The 21,523-nt window shown below is 32.9% G+C and overlaps 1 protein-coding gene across 2 annotated transcripts in view; it reads right to left on the bottom strand.

The window, feature by feature from the left end:
- Pkc53E (Protein C kinase 53E) overlaps positions 1–21,523 on the bottom strand; it is a 180,482-nt gene that overhangs the window by 35,219 nt on the left and 123,740 nt on the right. For both annotated transcript variants that reach the window (XM_077433173.1, XM_077433174.1), the window contains exon 2: positions 1,824–1,855. In XM_077433173.1, the coding sequence (XP_077289299.1) occupies positions 1,824–1,855 (32 nt within the window). The remainder of the gene's footprint in view (positions 1–1,823; positions 1,856–21,523) is intronic.

The following is a 21,523-nucleotide window of genomic DNA, read 5'->3' as shown; positions in this document are numbered from 1 at the left end:
TCCTCGTCTCCAGTGTGGTGAGATTCATTATCCAGTGTGTTTTAAGTACATATATGAGAAATGATCGATCGAAGTGAATGTATAATATGTATGTATTTATATACAATATATCAACCGGCGATAAGCCTGGTGTATCCAGAAAATGTGGAAAAATACAGGTTTTATGATACATTTTGACCGGGCAATGCGAAAAAGTACACCGATAGAGATAAAAGCTTTGGCGTGGATTCCCTAAAAGCCATATACAGGCTATGTCGAAAGCATTTCCCGTTAGCAGCGAAGGCCGGTTAATTCGAAGCACGTACAGCCTGGGAAAAGGTGTAATGGCGTCGAAAAGACTTCGTAACTACCAAAACCGAAACAATGAATAACGGATAAATCTGAATGGAAAACCTTGAAATACATATTTCGACCCCGCTGAAAAATTAAATTAAAACTGATAAAATCGTTACGGTCTGTCTTGTTAAAATTCTTTATCTGTTTTTTTTTTAAACGATTATTACACTTCTATTTTTTGTATCTAAAAGTTGAACTTACTATAGACATTTATATTACAATTACATAATTTTAGATACGTATGTACATAGAGAAACGCATTTTAAGTTTTACTTTTCTTCAATTACTTCATTTTAGCCAATGGAATGTTCAATTTTAGCTTATATTTCTTTTAGATACAATTTTCAAAATAAAGATCAATTTCTATGGTACTTTCGAATGAAAATTATGAATAAATGCCCGGCCCGAGGGTATATAGCGTCCCCAGGCAAGTTTGGTTTTCAGCATAAAAGTTCTTTGGTTTTCAGCATAAAAATTTCAACATTCATTGAATGTTGAAATTTTTTATGAATTTAATCAAAATTCAACATTCAATGAAAGCTTTTTTTCAATACATGTTGAAGAACTTTTATGCTGAAAACCAAACTTGCCTGGGGACGCTATAAGAAATAAAAAATAATATAAAATGACAATTGTAAGATCATAGCATAGCATTAAAGAAATATGAAAACTCGAAAAAATAATTATCTGATCTACCGTATGTACCTCCTTATAAAATATAAGTTGCCCATAATAGTTTCCCAGATCCATTACTGTGTCTATTGTATAGGCACTTAAAGGTCTACCCTGGCGAGTCCTGTGTTTACGCACGCACTCGCCCAGGTCTATACGAACTCCAGCGTATCCTTTGTTCGGACTCTTTTTGAGTCATGTTAGCCTAATCCGGGGTCTCTGTTGTTCACCCAGGAATGCACTTAGATAGCGGATACTCCCATATTCCCACTTAACAGTACTATAAAATTTAAATATTTGACGGTTCATAAATTTATTGTACATACAACCTGATATTATGTACTTTATGATATTTGACATCAAAATAAATCATATATTTTCTGAGATAACAATGTTGAAACAATATTAGGTTTCTGTTATAACGTTATAAAAATATAATGTAGCGAGAAAAATGAAAATTAAAACGTAAAAAGAAAACTCGGGACATTTTCCTCAAGCTTTTTATGCATAATTCATGTCGAAAAAATGCCGTAAAAATAAATTAAAAACACTGACGAAAAGCATTGTATGCAGAATTGTCGATGAACAAATTTCGTATTATTGTCAAATAATATGAAAACCGCGTACATTCTTATTATACAATGAAAATATTTATTTTTATAGCAAAACACAAATTCACCTTTATTTAAAGGCAGGATGAAAGCGGCAACGAAAGGGTTGCCACAATGCGAATTTCCGACGTGTCTCGATAAGGATTCAAGGCAAAGCGTACATAATAAATAATGGAAACGGAAGGAAAAAAATCGAATTCTTACCTTGGCATTGAAATCCTTGTTTGCCGAAGCCCCTGAAAAAATAAAAAAATAAAATATTATAAGATTTTCGAAAGCAAATAACATACATATTTTAGAACACAATTCTATCGTACCCGTGTTAGTCGAAATTTGTTCAAATCTATCGAGGACAAAGAAATATCAAAATTTATCGAGGACAAAGAAATAAATCAACCAAACCAATATTATAAAAGTCAACAAGAAAGTATTTTTAAAAAATACGCACATAACATAAATTCATTTCTGAAATGTGTAACGTTCACAATCCTAACCTAAAGATCGCCTTTTTAAGCATGTTTGTATTTATTTAAATGTTTTGATAAATTTTACAAATGTGACCCCACACGCTATTTGTTTACTTATACGGGTGAGCGGACAAAATAAATATTTTTTTTCGTAAGCGTGCGGTCACCCTAAATTTGCGATGAAAGCTGCAAAATAAACAACAAGAGAAACGAAATGTACGCAAAAACGCAATTGTTTTTCTAGTCCCCTGAGTTTCAACCCAAAACTGGAACAAGTCCATATATCTTATTAGCAATACAAAATATCCACAGTTTAACATTGAACAACATTTACACATGTATGTGAGTCTTGACATCGGAGAGGTATATTATAAAATAATGATATATGTAGATATAAGTTCGATATATGTACATATGTATTAAAATATACATATGTATATCTGGAAAGGGCACGAAGGAAAAACAAATAAGAATAATTATTATCGGAAGTATATATTCAAAGCAATAAAAACGACGCAAAATGAGCAAATACAATTTTACATTCCAATATCGAACAGTGAAAACGGCATTCGAAAATATCTTACAGATTCCAAAAATGCCGGCCAAAAAAAATGAAGCGACGAAAAACCCCTCGGGGAATTTTCGCAGCAATGGAAAAAATACGAAAATTTTCGATCGGATTTTATAAAGGAAAAAATGAAATGACGGGAGATGGGGGGTTTGACGTGCGATTTTAATGGGCGACTTGTGTAAATGGCGAAGAAGAATCATTAAAAACGAACTGCGGAGAACCACCGTCGGATATATAATATTATAATAATAGGCTGACGAGAAGACACGGAGGTAGAAGGTGAGGACCATCCCCACCTAACGATGAAGATAACTCACGAAATAATGGAAAATGGAATTTTCCGGTATGACTGACAAAAGCGGTGCCACCAGTAACCCCGATTGCCAATTTACCCGATGAAATATATTTATGAGGTATCCCTAATACAACAAAAGCCATAGTGTGGAACTCGCATCTAAATGGTTCGGATTCATATTACAGAAACACATGTGTATTATAACTGCTTATTCCTTTCTATAACTTATATCCTATTACTCCACATAATGATGCAATTTACAATACATATGTAAGATTAAACATTCTGCGTCCAAATTAGGATACACATAGACACATTCTCGCACAGGGAGACACATGGGCCCTATATTCTTGTGTCTTTATTGGGGTGAACGTTATATTATACGTCCCGTTTTGATCTGGAAATTTCAGTTTTTTACGTGCTTTGCATTCGATCCGTGGTTTTCGTAAAATTGTTTGATTTGTTCCGCTTGGTCCGCCCACTGATACACAGAGGATTTTTTTCCAGATATTTTTTTTATTTCCATACTAGTGTTGTGCCCGTGAAATAACAACGGATGGCTTCGGAAAGGAATTGATACACGCATAAAACAAAGTTATATGTTATATATAAATATAATGCATGTAGTTTATAGGCGCGCGCGCGTATTAATAGTAAAAAATCGAGTGAGCCGTTTTCCCTCGTCGAAATGATGAATGAATGTATGTGTCTTCGTGGGAATCACCCGCTCAATGTAAGGAGCACATGTCAGACCCTCAGATCGCCCCTACCCCGCTACCCCGTGTCTCCTCGACACGATTGGTCATCACGCCACATCCCTATAAATAACGTATACTCCTGGTGTTCTAAAATTTGTTTTTTATTATATTTTTACCATATTTTTGTTGCACTCGCAAATATATACATACATACATACATCCCGTCCGTTTTTATATATATTATTTTTCTGGAAATAAATACTATGGTAAAGAAATCATAAAGATTCAATATTCGATATATTATAGTATGTGTAGGTACATAGTACACATCAAAATAATCAATTTCATTGTAAATAGGTTTTTGAGCTCTTTTTCCTCTTATGCTATACATTTACAAAAATAAAATAAATTGTAAGAGAGAAAATGATCAGTAGATCAGTAGCTAATAAAATATATATAAGATGCATTGTGAACATAATTTAGTAATAAAAAGCATTTAAAATTAAAATTAAAATCAATTTTGAAGTAGTGTCGTTTCCGATCAAGGCTAGTAGTGGGATGAAAACGAATGACATAAAATGCTAACGAACGAAACTTATTCATTTTTTAAAGAGAAATGTAAATACACATCAAAGAGTTTATCTGAGAAACGATGTTTAAGTTAAGTACGACTTAACTAGAATTGTCTTTCAGTTTCAATGAGAGAAAAAGAAAAAAAAGAAACAATCCAGTGTCGGCACGAAATTGGGCAAACAGAGCCAAAATTCGAAAGAGAATCACAGGTTAATATTGACTTAACGCAAACCCTTTTCTATTGCGTATATACATACATATAAATAATTTAGATTGGTAGACTTAAGCCTGAGTGAGCGCGCTCGCTTTCCATTGTATCGTTATCATCAAAATAATATAAAATTACATCGAATGATTGAAAATTGCGTGTCAGAAAACAGACACAATTGGTCACGACGACCAGATAAATTTTTAATAAAGATATTTTCGATCGATTCTACAATGCATGTAGTATGTATGTATGTACATACAATATACAAATATGTATGTATGGGGGCGGCGTCCAAAAGGGGGAGTAAACAAAGTTTTAAATCATCAAAAGCGGAATTTTCATTTCCCGTTCGACGGCCCAGCCCCGGTGGGGTCGCTATTGAATTAGAGCTCTGTCGGATTTATGCATTTGTCCTTTTCGTCCTTAGGGCGCGCCAAAAGTGAAATAAAATAAGGTATCGCGCCAGGTGAATGCGGGTCGAACGGCCCATTATTTCTAGGTTCCAGAAACGACCCTGGCGGGACTGAAGTTTCAGAAAGGTTCACTTTAGACTGAAGGGTGGGAGGACACACCTCTGCAGGGTCAAGGTAAAAGGTGACGTCATGAAATTTTTATGCCCATTTATATATTAAATCGCGATGAACATCTAGATTATGAACAACCATATAAGCTCTAGGCCGAATGAAATAATTAAATATGTACATATAGCCTCTTTATGTAAATGTGTATTACAAAAGGAAAATTAAATAGGAATAGGAAAGGTCATATTAAGTTTTCATCAAAGCCTAAAATGAATAAGCTAGAGTGGTACGTTGGCAAGGTGTTAGCAGAATTATCTCACAAACCCGAACTTAAGATTTTGTAAACTTTGCTTCAGGAAGTTTTACTTCTGTAGTGTAAAATACACAGTTGTTTTTTAATATAATATATGCATACAATACTTACAAAATTATATTGGCAATTGATGTTATTAAATTTTACTATACTACAAGATCGACTTGGATATTTGTGACTCCAAGACGATCGTTTCCTATCAGAGTTTATCTGATTTCATTGTTGGAACGGTTCCTCCATCAATTTGGCAAAAATCATCCTATCGACTATGTCACAAATATATGAATTTTATTTATGTACAATATGTTAAAAATTAGGTACAAGTCTAATACAAGTCATAGGTACAAGTCTCTATGGATTAATTAATTAATTAATTAATTGTAAATTTCTTGTTCTTCAGCTTTTCGAAATACAGCGATTTATTTAATAACAATCGATGCGGTGCAAACGATCGACAAGCGCCAGACAGACTGAACCTCAGATTAACGACACGTGTACCTTATGCGTGCGCACTGCTCGTACTTACACTAAGCGAAATCTACCCGAAGTCCCGACATACCTACCCTGTATACGTTCTGTGCTTCTGATACTTTATATCCGAATTTTGCCTTATTAAACTCGTCAGAAAGATCCAACACAATTTTAATAATTACCATTTTAATAATTGCATATGTGCACATCGAAAGGTTACTCGTCATTTGATGTGCAATCTATCATTCGTGAAGTCGAGAATTGCGTTTAAAGCAGCCATCCAGTTAATCTGTGGTTCAGTCTGTCTGGCGCTTGTCGATCGTTTGCACCAAACCCACATATAAAAATATATCTGTTAGTTTAATTTAAATTTTTAGGCTATCAAAAATTCAATATTGATTTTGAACCAGTTACGCCTTATTTTTTTAATTTAATTAAAATGGATTTGATTTGAAAAATTCGACTTCTTTTATAATATGAAAATGAAAAACGATTGCTATGGTAACTTGTTGCGGTAATTTTGGCATTTTGTTAGGGCGTCTCAAGTGATCAAATCAACAAGGTTGGACTATTCAATCTCTCATATTTCAATGTAATTAAATATGAAGTCTCTCTGTGAATATTTTCGGGAAGACGATGAAAATGTTGCCGACGAGACGAGGGGATTTCGAAATATCGTTGTGGAAAACAAGCCAATTAAACGTGAAGTGTATACAAAATGTAAATCACGAAAGAGGCCGGATTAAATCAAGTCGACGCAAGGTCGATTGTTCAAATTCTAAAACATTCATAAGATAATATTTCAAGATAATTTAACGCGAGCTAAAAAGACCATAATTAAAGGGAGCCGGATCGGCCAAGCTGTTGCGAAATGTGACAACCTATGTATAATGTGTATGTGTCGTTCCTTAGGAAAAATAAAAATATTCGGAGGAAAACTGGAAAATTAGATTTGGGAAACGGAACGATTAATAGCTTCTTTAAATTCGCACATCAAGTCCAGAGTTTACGTCCTTTTTTTTAGATGGGAGTATTAATCTCTTCGCCGTAGCCGCGAATTGAATTATAAACCAAGGAAAGAAAAATGAGGGATCGGGGAAGGGAGGAAGAAAGAAAAAAAAGAGCTTCGAACAAAGTTTTCCTCGCAATGGTGAGATCCTTCCGAAATGAGTTTTCCATTTATACCTTACATCCGAATCGAAATCAAGATACGTTCATTCAAGAGCCAAGATTTCCTCCCTCTAATTGAAATCTGAATATTTTGATCCGTCGAGATAATTTTCCCATTGAGAAAATACTACGGTAAAATTCGAAAACTTTGAAATGGAACACGACCATTTATTTTCAAAAATAGATCAATCAAGGGAACAAAAGCGTCGCAAAATTGGAATAAAATAATTACTCGTTTTCAGCATAATCGAATTTAATCGTAACTGTACGTATAAGTCTATTTTGATGTTGAATACCAATAATTGCGACAATTTGTGTAATTGATGTATGTACATAAGTACAGAATTAAAATATATACTGAATAAAATATATAAGAAAATACACACTCGAGATAAACAACACCAAAAGCTCTAGCTCGCAATATATTTGTATTTTATCATATTTACTTTTTTTCGGATTGACTTTTAAATTCCCATAATAACATAACAAAGAAGTTTTAATTGTTTTGCTTTTTTAAATTAAATGTTTATCATGTGGGTTGGTTCAATTAGGTCAGGATTCTTAACCAATGGTCAGTGAACGCCTTGGTAATTCAAAGATTTCAAGGATTCTATACGAATACTGATTAGAAAAAATCAACTTTTCATTATTTCGAATAATCAAACATTGGATTTATATAGCGACTTGAAATCTAGTATTTTCTGTACTTACGACATGGCCAAAAAAATAGGTATACATATGTAGTTAAGGTTTTATCTTGGTGACACAAAAGTTGAACCTCAGATCAGTAATTCTTGTTTTTCAGTATTGAAAATGCTAACCTATGTATGTAGATAAGAATGAATTCATTGATCAAGGAAAAAAATATTAGGTACAATTGGAGTTTGTACATTGATTCAAAAATTCTTGGAGAACTCTATTGCTTCCCAAAAGAAATCTTGTTAGGTGAGTTAAAACACCTATAGAAGTTTGAAAAAACATAAACACACTGAAATTTTCAACGCTTCAGTATTCCTTACCTAAAAAACGAGATATAATGCAACAAATCCGATTGGCAAAGAGATCCACAATATCAGATAAAGTACAAAAAATGTTAAAAATTCTTAAATTAGTCTAAACATTCGATTCAAGAAACTTAATTTGTCAATACACATGATGTACATATATGTACATGTGTAGATTACAATGTAGAAAATAGATTAGAATCATTTTTTTGTAAAGATACGCCTTACGAAAATTACATCAGAAACACGGGCTAAAATTTCTGATTTCACATTTATATTATACATATATACCAAACGATAAAAATATATTTTCATTGCGGGTCGAAATAATTGGAAGCTTGTAGAAAGCGAGAAAATTAACGATGTTTAATTGGCTAAATTATTTCATTGTGCGAACGACGTTCGAACTCGAACCGTATACATATATTTCAAGAACTCGACGTCAAATACAAAAGAAAATTCATCTCTACATATACATATGTATACTATTATATATGTACATACAATATAACATACTTGTTAAATTCAACATTATACATATACGTATGTATATGTATATACTTCAATTCAGAATGACTGGCAATGCCAGAACTTCCAACTAAATAAATGCCATCGGAATAACACAACAATAGACAAAGTAAGTACATAAGCAATTTGCGGAAAATAGACCGGAAGAAATAATACACCATTGAGAATACTGTGTAGAAAACTTGTACTCGGTGAAATGAGCGACCATTCAATACATAAAATGATATGGGATCAAACAAACGAGATATTTTGTTACATGTGAGTCAGATACTCGATCGAGCTTATTAACACGATTACGGCCGGAACATTTAATAGACGCATTTCACATTGGATGAAGCCTGTTGCACACGGTCACCCACAACTCCCCAAAGTACCACCCACCACCCCCAAACTCCTGCGGCTACCGTGTCCACATCCTGACACGGTGGCCTGTCACGTAATTTTAGCATCACCACAACCAAACCGCCTAGCTGCGCCCATGGCAACGACCCTAATCCAAATTCACTCCGACCCTTTTAACGCACAACTATTTCACCCAAGATTGAAGTGAAATTTGTCATTCTTAAATAACTAGAATTAAGTGGTTGACTTTCTAGGGAAAATCTTATAGAACTGAATTAATCAAAAACTGTTGGGGAGTCTTGTTACCAACCATTTGAACAAAATAAAATACACATAAAATTTTATATAAAAAAAATTAGATGATGATGATATTAACGATGATGTAGAACCTACATACATTGTAGGTAATCAAAAATATAATATAATATGGCGAATAAAACTACCGGGGCCGAAATGGATTCATTCATTAACAATAGTTTCGTTTATTACGGTCATTTACGAGACTTCATACAAAGTTTTCATATTCACATGAACATATGTAGTTGTCGCACAATTTTGACGCAATACTAAGGACTATCATCATAATATCAACGAATTATCATTTTTATAAATCATTATTCTTGATCTATTCAATGATGTTAAGTCAAACCCTCTATAGCGCGCTGAAAAAAAGAGATAGGAAATGTAAGAAAATTACTTAAAACCTTGTAAAAAAATTAAATTGTAACAGGGTGTTATCATGTTTCTTTTGGATTTTATTATTTTTCTATTTTTCCATTTTAACCATTTTCCGTTTTCTTGCGGAACCAAATCAAGCGCTTTATATATATGAGGTTGGACTGCGAGGATTAATTTTGGGTTTACAGGTATTCCTCAACTTACGACTGTTAGTCGAGGAATACACCTCTGTCATAAGTCAAATCAGTCGTAAGTTAAATAAAAAGAGCACAAAAGAGTCAAAATATTGAAAATAATTATCAATTTTATTTAATTTAAAATGTGCATATTTACTAATTTCTCGACAATATAGGCCACTTTACTTCTTCCAAAGGGCAGTGGCGTAACATCAGCCCATGATTTCATGTTTAATAATTAATAGAAATGTATAAAAAATAATTTTGTGAAAATCGTTTTCGAAAATTTTTTTCGGTCGTAATACTAAGTGCGAATTGTCGTAAGTCGAGAACTACCTGCATAACGACTTCACAAATAGACAAATTTAAACGTCAAAATCTCGATTTAACTGCATGAATTCAATGAACATTATAAATAATTATTCAGAACGAGATGCCATTCCGCCTATTTAAAGTTAGGAATTGCATAGACGTGTTTACTATAAATATTTTCATATTATTAATAAAATAAGCTTTTGAATTACATACATAATTGATAATAATTCTTATTTATTAAGTAAGATCCGATTCCAATGTCCAATCGTATCCCTGTTCTACCAAATTTTCCTGGAATTCCTTTTTATATATACAATCATACAATACATAATGGTATCAATTTTATGTTATGTATCACATGTAATGCTGTTTGTTTCTGTTAAAAAAAATAAAATGTAAATGTACATATAACTGTAGGTATACATATAATAAATTTTATGAAAATCGAGAACAATATTAGTTGAGCCGATGTGATGTGCTAATTCGCAATAGAAAGACTTCGCGAAGCCTCACAAACGAAGGTAAAAGTCCTATTATTGGATTCAACGCGACAACTAGTATTTTTAGCACGTATTTTCTTTGCAGCCTACATATAATATAATAAAAACGAATACACACACATACGTACATATACATAATAGAGTACACAGGTGGTGTAGAAATTCGAACCAGCCTGTTAAATTTAGCGTATGTTGTAACCACACCACGCCGGTATGGAAATCTTCAAAGGAGTGGACGACCGAAATTAGGGTAATATTTGAAATAATCTCAAGTTTCGACAACATCGATTCGAGATTCAATATATACTTACCAGGTGATTGGATACGTGCATGCATAATGGTACGTCATGGTTCAAAATAAAATTGCCAACGAGAAAATTCGACCGGTTAATTGGAGGGAAAACCTTAAAATAAAATAGATAAATGTGTCATAATAACACGCGTATTAAATTTCGTGCGTAAACAAACGTGGCAAACGAGTAAAAGCTTAGGATTTCTCGTCAGCGTTTACTCCGCACTATCCGAGAAAATGTCAGATTTGATATGTTAAAAGGGTTCGCAAACAATGTTTTTGCTCTACATAATTAACATTAGTATTTACATATTATAATGTAAGCGTTTGTTACTCGAAATATACTAAATTTGAACGTGCATGTCAAAATTAATTATGTATATACATATGTATAACGAAAGACAAGTAATACAAGTATTTGTGTGATCATTCTTTGGAAGGAGCTTGAATCGTGATGAATAATTTATGTACGTATAAATGTTAATTACCGATATTATTATTATATATATGTATGTACATAATACCTAACGCTAGCCGAACATAATAATGAATCGATAAAAAGCCTAATCGCATACCCTCGCGCGAACACAAATATCCTCTTATAGGTATACCTGAGTTCAGAGAGTTAGCGACGAAGCCAACGTCGAATTTTCAATTGGCCTTTTGTTTAAAACATGAATTGAAATTTTTTCCTTCTCGCCATATAAAAATACGTAATAATAATTTTATTTAGCGAGGTTTTGAACCATTTTTTGTTTACATGTTTCATGTTTCATAAATGTGGGAAAAACTTGTAGGTTGCATATGAATATGCATACAGGTGGAACCTCCCAAGCATATGCATTCTGCACGTGCAAGTACATACCCGAATTAAGTTTGGGGAACACCCAATGTCTACGGTCACAGCGGAAAGCCAAGGACACATGATGTCCCATACCACTAAGTGTGTTTTCGCTCTTATTTACGCAAGGTAAAGAAAGTTTATCGATTTATGACACTAAATGTGTTACGAAACGTTGCACTCCCCACTCCCCTTCCCGAAGTCTCTCTCTCCTTGAGATATATGTATATCACAAATTTAGCCTGTTTTTCGCCTGGTGTGTATGTAGTTTTAACGGATTGTAGAAAGATTCGTCCAAATCAATTGTTCGAATCAACTCGAAAATTTTCGAACGAAAAAAATCACGAATGACAAATTGTTCCAATGTAAATTATTACGTTGACGGATAGATGGTACTTTTGTATTAATAATTTCAAGTTTATTTAAAACAAAATACTATCGTTTCTGATGGTGTCGCGTTTTTCCATCTATATATATATATATATATATATATATATATATATATATATATATATATATATATATATATATATATATATATATATATATATATATATATATATATATATATATATATATATATATATATATATATATATATATATATATATATATATATATACATACATATATACATACGAAGTCTCAATATATGGTTTTGTAACCGCACAAAAATTCGACATCGAAATATTGACTGATCTCGAACTAGAGTCCATAATTATTCAAATTTTTATGTTTATTAAAACATGTGTGCTTATATGTGCTTATTCATAGTTATTAGAGGTAATATGTACCTACAAAAATAAATAGTTTGTTAAATTGACTGAATTTAGTTCATTATTCATTAGGCGGGAAATAAATTTTTCGGAGTAATAACTTTCAAAATTATATGTTTCTACGTCATCTGTTGATATCGCGTCAAAAAGTAGCATTACAGTGAGTGAATATTGTTAAACATATTACCACCGGTTTGAAACTTGACTAACAATATGCATTCGAACAATGTGTCTTTCGAACAGCTATGTTTCGAAAAAAACGTCACTAGTAGAGTATCATTCGGTGAATTTATTTCGAAAATTTTAGCAGATATCGATTTAGCGTAAGTTATGTTATGTAATCTGTAGTGCAAAATATGCGATTAATTTAGAGATAGAAGTTGAGAATAAAAATTATAATGTTTTGTGGCAAATATGCATGCCTATGCATACATATTATATAAAATTTCAAGACACCGAGAGAGATTTCATTATGATTATCATCCAAATTGGATGAAGTTGCTTAGCAGCAATGCAGACGAGCGTAATTAGTCGGTAATTAGCTTATAATAGAATTGCTCCAAGTAAACGTGTATTTTACAAGATAATTACACACGAACGTATAAGCTTTAGCTATTAAATGTTTCATTTTTGCAAGTCTGTAATACACAGATTACGCCTTCTACAAACCTAATTTTACATACATATATATGTATATGTAAATGTTTTACGTTAAGTATGCAGGATGTTCACAGCATTTCTGGTGAGTGTTTATAATTCGTAAATAGAATGCCATATTTTTAATTAATTTACGTGAATATTTAAAGTCTTGTTGCTTCAGGTACTCGGAACAATATAATATATGTACATTTATATTATATAACACATTAATGTTCTGTAATCGGATGTTCTGTAATCCCATCATCCCATCATCCCCGAGCTTCGAGGAGAAAATTGAATAAACCTCAAAAATTTCACTCGAAAACAATTTAAAACGAACCGTTTAAGTACAAAACGATAGGGTTCTATCGCAGAACATTGAAGACTACAGTATATATGTACGTACATCGGTATATAGATAATTAGGGTTGGTAGAAATGGAGCCGTTGTCAAATTGGCGCCCCGCAGCGAAGCGGACGCGCCCTTTACCCCTGGATTTAATCTCAGCTGGGCGTTAGTTAAATCCGCTATGATTCCTCGTCGTAGGATCAATTAGCGAACACCATCCCCCTCCCTTCACCCCCCTATCCGGGGTCCTTTGTTTCGACCCCCTAATTACAGGTCCACGGGACGCAAATTGCGACGATTACGAGGTTTCCACGGACGAAACTCACCTGGCTCCACCTTGCCACCCCGTAACACCCCCACCCCCCTTTAGATTTATGGTAAACATCGCCAGATTCGACAGGTTAAATTATCAATTTTTTCTCATACTACATAATTCAACATAGCTATGTATTATACATATGTATTTTTTATTTTATTTTATTAATTGAAAAATCAACAGACAGGATGTACATAGATATGTATAAAAAAACAAATAGTAAATAAATAATATATGTAACATCCGAGTCCAATAATAGATTTTTACAAAAATGAAAAAGATAAATATAAGGAAAACAAATTAAAAAGTAAAGAATAAAGGCATGACAAAATATGTAGAACATTGCATAATTAAACTATAGTATTAAAATATTTGGAAAAGGTTATAAAATAGAACATAAGAAGAAATTGAAATTTACAAATATAAAACAAATGAAAAAGGTAAATACAAAATAAACAAATGAAAAGGAAAAGAATGAAAGCTATAATATGATTAAATAGCACATTACATAACTAAACTAAAGTATAAAAATATTGGAAATATTGGAAAAATAGAATAGGAGAAGAAATTAATCAATCGGTCAAGATTCTCTTGATGTTAGACCTGAATTGATGTAGGGAAATACCAAATAGATCAACCTCATTCAGCTCTCCGTTAAACATACGATAAACGCGCTGCAGATAAAAATATTTTTGGTAATTAGTATTGAAAGGATCAAGTGAAAAGAGTGCAACGCGTCTAGAGTACCGAACTGGGATTCTGAAATTAACCTTATTCAGTAAATCAGAACAATCAAGGAAACCATTTATGAGCTTAAAGAAGAATATAGCATCAGTATGCCGTCGCCTGACAGAAAGATTGTTAAAAGAAAGGATTTTTAAAATGTCGGAAACAGTAGAATGGGTATAGGTAGGAAAAAGGTAGCGTAAGGATTTAATAAATTTAAGTTGAACTTTCTCAATACAATTAATATGGGATAAATAAAAAGGTGACCAGATAATTGAGGCATATGTACATACATATGTATGTATGTACAGAGGTGTGACACAATGGATGGACCACTAAGGTTAAATAGTAAAACAGGCTACTGAATGCAAATATGAACAAAGATTTGTGAAATTTAAGAATGAATATGCTAGTTAGGGTTCAGGTAGTGACTCAAGTTGAAAAGAAAAATAAATGGGTCGAAGGCGGATGCAAAATCGGTCTATTAGCAGTTTTTCGCTTTTGACGGTGTTAATACGTTTCGGGAAAAAAAATCATATTTTATTTCACATAAGACTTATTTAAGAAGTATTTATTTAAATTTTATTTCATTAATAAACCTTTTTTCGTTCGTTACTAGTTTATATTACAATTGTTTACGTGTTTTTAATAATTTTTTTTTGTATATTAAGTGATTTTTAGTTTTTTTCAAAGACCACCTAAAAATAAAATAAATGACCGTGATAAATTTTTAATCGCTAGGATTATCGAAACCAAAGTTTATTTGCATCAATAAATTGAGCGAAATGATAGTTTTTCATATCAATCGGTTAAAAGAATCAAAAATTGTCGAAGTTCGGAGGGTTGCCAACCTCGTCTTTAACACAAAAATGCGGTCGAAAACAAAAATCTAACGCTCGAGAAGACCGAAAAATAATTTTTATAGCAATGGAACATTTTATAGTCTGGAATAACGCCATTAAAGCTATGCTCGGGGAATAGTTGGAAGATAAACCATCAACGTCGCTCCGCGAGCAAACGTAAATAATTGTACTACAGTCAAAAAGCCCTGATTGACTTAAGGAATATAAAAACGTCGTCTAGAATGGGCTAATAAATTCCGTAATTAGGTTGATGACTGGAAAAGGGTAAAAATTTAGAAATATGCTTGTTAAATTAAAATAAATTTTAATTCATCGATAGTTAATAAGTTAAATAATTCGTTATCTTTAAGGTATCTTCTTTGTCGATTAAAAAATGTTTCGACGGTGACCTAATCTGACAATTATGCTAGAGATATCCTTCTGAGAAACACAGAGACGACTGTATTAAAAAAACTGTGAAACACCCTTCTTATATTATTTTAGGGTCAGTCACATGCGGAAAAGGGGCTGGATCTAGTACTTTGTTCAAGAGAACATGGGGCAAGACAAATCCGATTGATATTAAACACCATATTTTCGCTTAATTTCTTGATGCAAATAAACTTTGGTTTCAATAATCCTAGCGATTGAAAATTTAACACGGTCAATTATTTTATTTTTAGGTGGTTTTTAAAAAAAACTAAAAATCACTTGATACACAATTTTTTTTATTAAAAACACGTGTACAATTGTAATATAAACTAGTAATGAACAAAAAAAGGTTTATTGATGAAATAAAATTTAAATAAATACTTTAAGTCTTTAAGTCCCGAAACGTCTTGACACCGCCAAAGGCGGAAAACTGGTAATTGACCGATTTTGCATCCCCCTTCGACCCCTTTTTTTTTCTTTTCAACTTGGGTCACTACCTGAACCCTAACTAGCATATTCAATCTTAAATTCCACAAATGTTTGTTCATATTTGCATTCAGTAGCCTGTTTTACTATTTAACCTTAGTGGTCCATCCATTGTGGCACACCTCTGTACATACATACATGTACATTAGGCCGGAGCGAAAAACTAGAATTTTGGATTTCTATCGATGAACCTAGTGGAAAACTTAATAAAATAATAAATAAAAAAATATCTATTTTAAGAATGTCCTGTGCCTCCAACCAATCGATTTATCTTTTTCAAATTCAATGGGATATAGTCGCGCACCTTTTTTCATATTGTATAATAAACTAGTAGCTTGGTGCATACCTTGGCGTTTGATAAAAGGTGAATTTTTGAAATCTATGAAGTGAAAAGACCTACTCACTCACCCCGAGTTAATGTCAATTCTTATAATATATGTACATATATAAAAACGGACGCGATGTTCGTTTGTGGGTATGTATGTGGCGGATGCCTCAACAAATATGGGGATTTAAAAAAAACCAATTTCAGAATAACAGGATTATATGTGCATTATGCATACGCATGTGGCGGAACGACCGATTGTGTCGAGGAGATGCGGGGAAGCGGGGTAGCGAGGAAGTTGGAACCTGAGCGTCTGATATGTACTACTAATACTGAGCGCCGAGCGAGCGTTGCAACGGGTGATGTCAACTTCACATGCGCTGCGCGGGAGCGTACACACATACACACATCTACGAAGACACACACACACATTCATTCATCATTTCTACATGGGCGAACGGCACATTAATACACACGCGCGCCTATAAATTACCTTACACTATATTTATGTATGTACATATGTATATATAACATAAAACTTTATTTTAATGCCATTCAGTTCCGGATCTGGATTCCTTTTTCAGTTCCGGTTCCCAATCCCTGTTTCAGTTCCGATTCCCGATTTGTTTTATTTCCGATTCCGATCGATTATTACTATACGTATTGTAACTTTATTTTAAATCATGTATTAATTCCTTTCCGAAGCCACCCGTTGAAATCAACGGGCACAACACTATTTTTATAATATTTCCGAAGTGACGTAAATAAACTGCCCAATATGGTGGCGCTAAAGAAAATAACAATTATAAAAGAACGTATATGAAATAAAATAAAATAATATATTACGTTAGCGCATGTGAATCGAGTGTCAGTTCGCGGTAGAGTGAGCAATATTTTTACAAACCTCCTTTAGGTTTTTATTTATTTATTTATTTTTTTAAGATAAAAATTAAGTGTCGGGCATATTATCGTAACGATAAGACAAATACAGTAAACAAAAACAGTGAAAACGAAGTACATTTTCAGTCAAAGGGATTTATTGAACAAGTGTGGACGGTTGATTTCATGCGTATCATATATATAACGACGGTAATCTGTGTGTGTGTGGGTGTGTGTGTGGGTGTGTGTGTGGGTGTGTGTGTGTGTGTGTGGGTGTGTGTGTGTGTCCTAACTCTCGCCGAACATAATGAACGAATCGATAAAAATCGATTAATTCATTTTTCGACGAGACGACTTTGTCGCGACTCGAACCGATCACCCCAAATAGCCTGAATATGGGTCTAAATGAGCTAATGGTCTCGGACATCGTGCCAAATCCAATTTTTCATTTCGCCTTTTTTTTTAAACATTAATTGAAATATTCCTTCTCGCCATATAAAAATACATAATTTTAATAATTTCATTTAGCGAAGTTTTGAACCATTTTTTTTTCTTTTCATATAAAACAATTAAATATATATTTTTAATTGAAATTATTGAAATTGAAATTAATTTATATTTTAGCGATATTTGAAAAAATAAAATCAATTCCAGGACGCCGACTCGAACCTACCCCCATCGCGCCCAGATCAATATACACTGACCAGTACACCATGATACGGATATAAAGGCTGCTCTAAATAACGTTAATATTCAATAATCGTACAGAACGTATGGACAACCAATCAAAACGGAGTCATATCTTCGGTAGTTGTCGGAAGAAGTCGGAAGCAGTCGGGTGTCATGGATCGAGTGAATCGATTTCGATTTGCAGTATCGCTCGGGGCGATAGCTAATAATAATAGAAAAAAATAGGTCTTTAAATAAATAATTGAAAACTCTCTATGGGAGTCTGCGTATTTTTAAGAATTGTAAATTATTACAAATAAAGAATTGAAAACTATCTATGAGAGTCTACGAAAATAACGGTTCCGGTTCCGGATTTTTTTTTTTAGTTTTATACGAGTATATAATAATTTTATACCCATGCGATGATGTTTCATCGGGCTATTCACTAGTATGTATATAGTCATGCATCATGTTGAATGTTGAAATGAAAATTGAAAACGAACATTGAAGATGAAAACGATCGAGTAGAGAAGTAGCTAATTATCTCTCTGTGCTGAGAGGACACGCTGTGAAATTTTTTTAAAAGATTTGTTCCACTTTTCATTTGGAGCTAGCCGGTCGACGGATCAACATTTAACTACCTCTACCACTACTCACTGCATCTTTCGTTCCGTTTCAGAAACCCCTCTTCACACCAACGCTACAATATATTACAACGATATTTCTTTTGAAATAAATGTATAAGTACATATGTACATACATATATCTGTTTTTAAAAATAATTAAAATATAACTAATTGATATGGCTAAAAATCTAAATCTTTTTTAACAAAACGATTATTTGATTCGTCAAAAAGCAGCGATTTTTTTTTAAATTATAGTCCGATTACAAGTATAATAAAATATTTTCAATCACGTAGTACACTTATGTATGTACATTTTATATATGTATGTGCATACATACATATACGTGCGCATTTTTGTTTTACATAGATTAAATAAACTGACAATGGCGTGCGCTAAATTAAACATAATGTACCCTAGTATCATTAATTAATTTAAATTAATTAATTAATGGACAGACCACAAACGCCGAAATATTCTAGTACTAACACAATAAGCGAGGATACAAACTGAGCAATTTCGGATGGTCATTATTTAAAAAAATATCCAATTACGTATAGGCGTACACCACAGTGTAATATTACACTAATACACAAATGCCAATTTTATTATTGTACATATGTATATCACACATTTTTCATATTTCGAAAGTTCAATATGTACATTTGAACAATACAAATATGAATTTGTTTACTTTGGGGCACGCGATCAAATAAATAAATACATCATGTAAGCGTGTGTTTGAGCTTCAGACCGGATAAAGCTGTCAGTAAATCGAACGTTTTCAGAGAGAACATGAACGCTTTTGTTCTCGGAATTTTCCGACAGTAAAATCGAATGAGGGAAAATCAGAAGCAATCATCATTTAGAAACGTTTCATAGATCAATCCACAAAGATTCGCATTAATATTAATTTTACGCAAAGGGAAAATATAACGGCAGAAATATTACATTATAACGTTTGCGATTTTCCTCAACCCGAAAAATAAGATAATAATAAAAACCCCTAAATTGGAAGAAGAATGCTTCAAAAAATTTCACCGACGTGAAAAGTCGCCTGACGAAGCATTATCGCGAAAAATGAGGATTTTCAGGAAGTCGCAGCGGAAAACCAAAAAAATATATAAAAAGACGCATTTCATCCGAACTCTCGTCCCTTTACCGCTTAGTCTATAGAAAGTGCGTGTCGCCTCCAAGAGAAATAAATGTCATTGTACCGAATGGAAGACACGAAGAAGAGAGGAGTGTAGAGGATAAGAATAAACACGCCACAGAAAAAAATAAAATGGAACCTCACTAGGAGGAGAAGCAAAAAAATAAGGATTGTACCTCCAGATAAATCCTGTTTTGAAATTACTCTCGACCGCAAGTCGCAGAAGATATTATGTGGTTTATACTGCGAGCTCATACTTTTAATGCCACTTGGAAAACTTGCGAAAAACATGTACTCTGCTGCTCTCAGACTAGAATAGACCAGCACGATTTAAAAAAATAATTTGAAAGACACACATTGTACATGCTTTTATGTATTTATGTAATGTGTATTAAGTTTCGTGTACTTGAACGGATTGGTTCATCAAGTGAGTGTAAAAGATTTTAAGATATTCATTAGGGAAAGTTTGTTAAAAACAAGAACCGCAAAAGCTGTAGTTAAAGCTCCGGTGAAAAGTGCGAAGTTGAAAACAATCACAAGTATTACATAAAGTAAACGACGAGAGTGATGCAGACATTTTCTTTGAGAAGTAAACAACATACTATGTTTAGTCACTGCATTGACTTAAAATAGTTCAATAGAATAATACAGTTACAGTAAAATTAGCATAATATTACGATGCAGTTCATCAAAACCGAATCGGACGTTTGCATATGAAAGCAATTGAAAAACATCGAAGATATTTGATATAAATATATAAGAGATAAAATTAAATCTGAGTTTATGAAACTTTTTTGAGTTTTTTGTGATTTCAACGATTAAACGTTCATTTATATTATCCAGCACTACACGTCAACAACTCGGCACATCACTGCACGGAAAAAACTACTTCTATTCATACTATACAGCACCGCTCATCTTCGACACATTAAATACTTGTTTTGGACGAGTGCAAGGTAAAATCGGCTTACATATACATTACAGAGTGCGAATACACAGCGCAGTTTTGCTTGGGTCGTATCGTCAAGTCAATATTGTCACAATATGTATGACGTTTCTGAAAATATTCATATGCGCATGATAGCACTTTCGTTAGTACGGATGCACTGACCACTTCGTTGAATATTTATAACAAAGGCCAAAAAAACCGGCTCAGCTTGATACTTTTCGGTGACATTAACTACTGTATAGTTTGAATAGGTCATGTCGGTTACTGCCGTTTCGGATACGCCACGTACACTTTACGAAAGATATAAACGGTCCATATAGAATGTACTAAAGAATATTTTTTGTACTGCTTTTTACGTGAAGTTGCCGGCTTGAGCTGTACTAGTATAAATGAACCTTAAATGTTTTCATTTAAACAGAATAAAGGCAATTTTTTTATATCACCTTTGAGGTATTGAATTTTTAATGAATTGCGTATTCCATTTGTTCAACCCATTCTAAATATCCTTTCGAAATATGTATAAGCAAATTAAAAATTGGAAAACTTTTCTATGTCCTTGTGTTGTGCGTTCTATACTTCAAATATGCATATTTTAATCAACGGGCAAGAGTTTTTCCACATTTTCATACATACATAAGTGTACTTCATATTTTTAGATGTGCACTTACTGCATTTTTTCAAAACAAGTGTTTTGATTAATAGTGGCGAATAGTATGTATGTACGTCCAGCGAATCAGATGTATACCTATAGAAAAGCCAGTGAGTACAGTAAAA

This window comes from Arctopsyche grandis, chromosome 6 (assembly GCF_051622035.1).
Source record: "Arctopsyche grandis isolate Sample6627 chromosome 6, ASM5162203v2, whole genome shotgun sequence".
NCBI classification, from domain to species: domain Eukaryota; kingdom Metazoa; phylum Arthropoda; class Insecta; order Trichoptera; family Hydropsychidae; genus Arctopsyche; species Arctopsyche grandis.
Note: the sequence above shows the minus strand (reverse complement) of the source record. Positions and strands in the feature narration are given on the sequence as shown.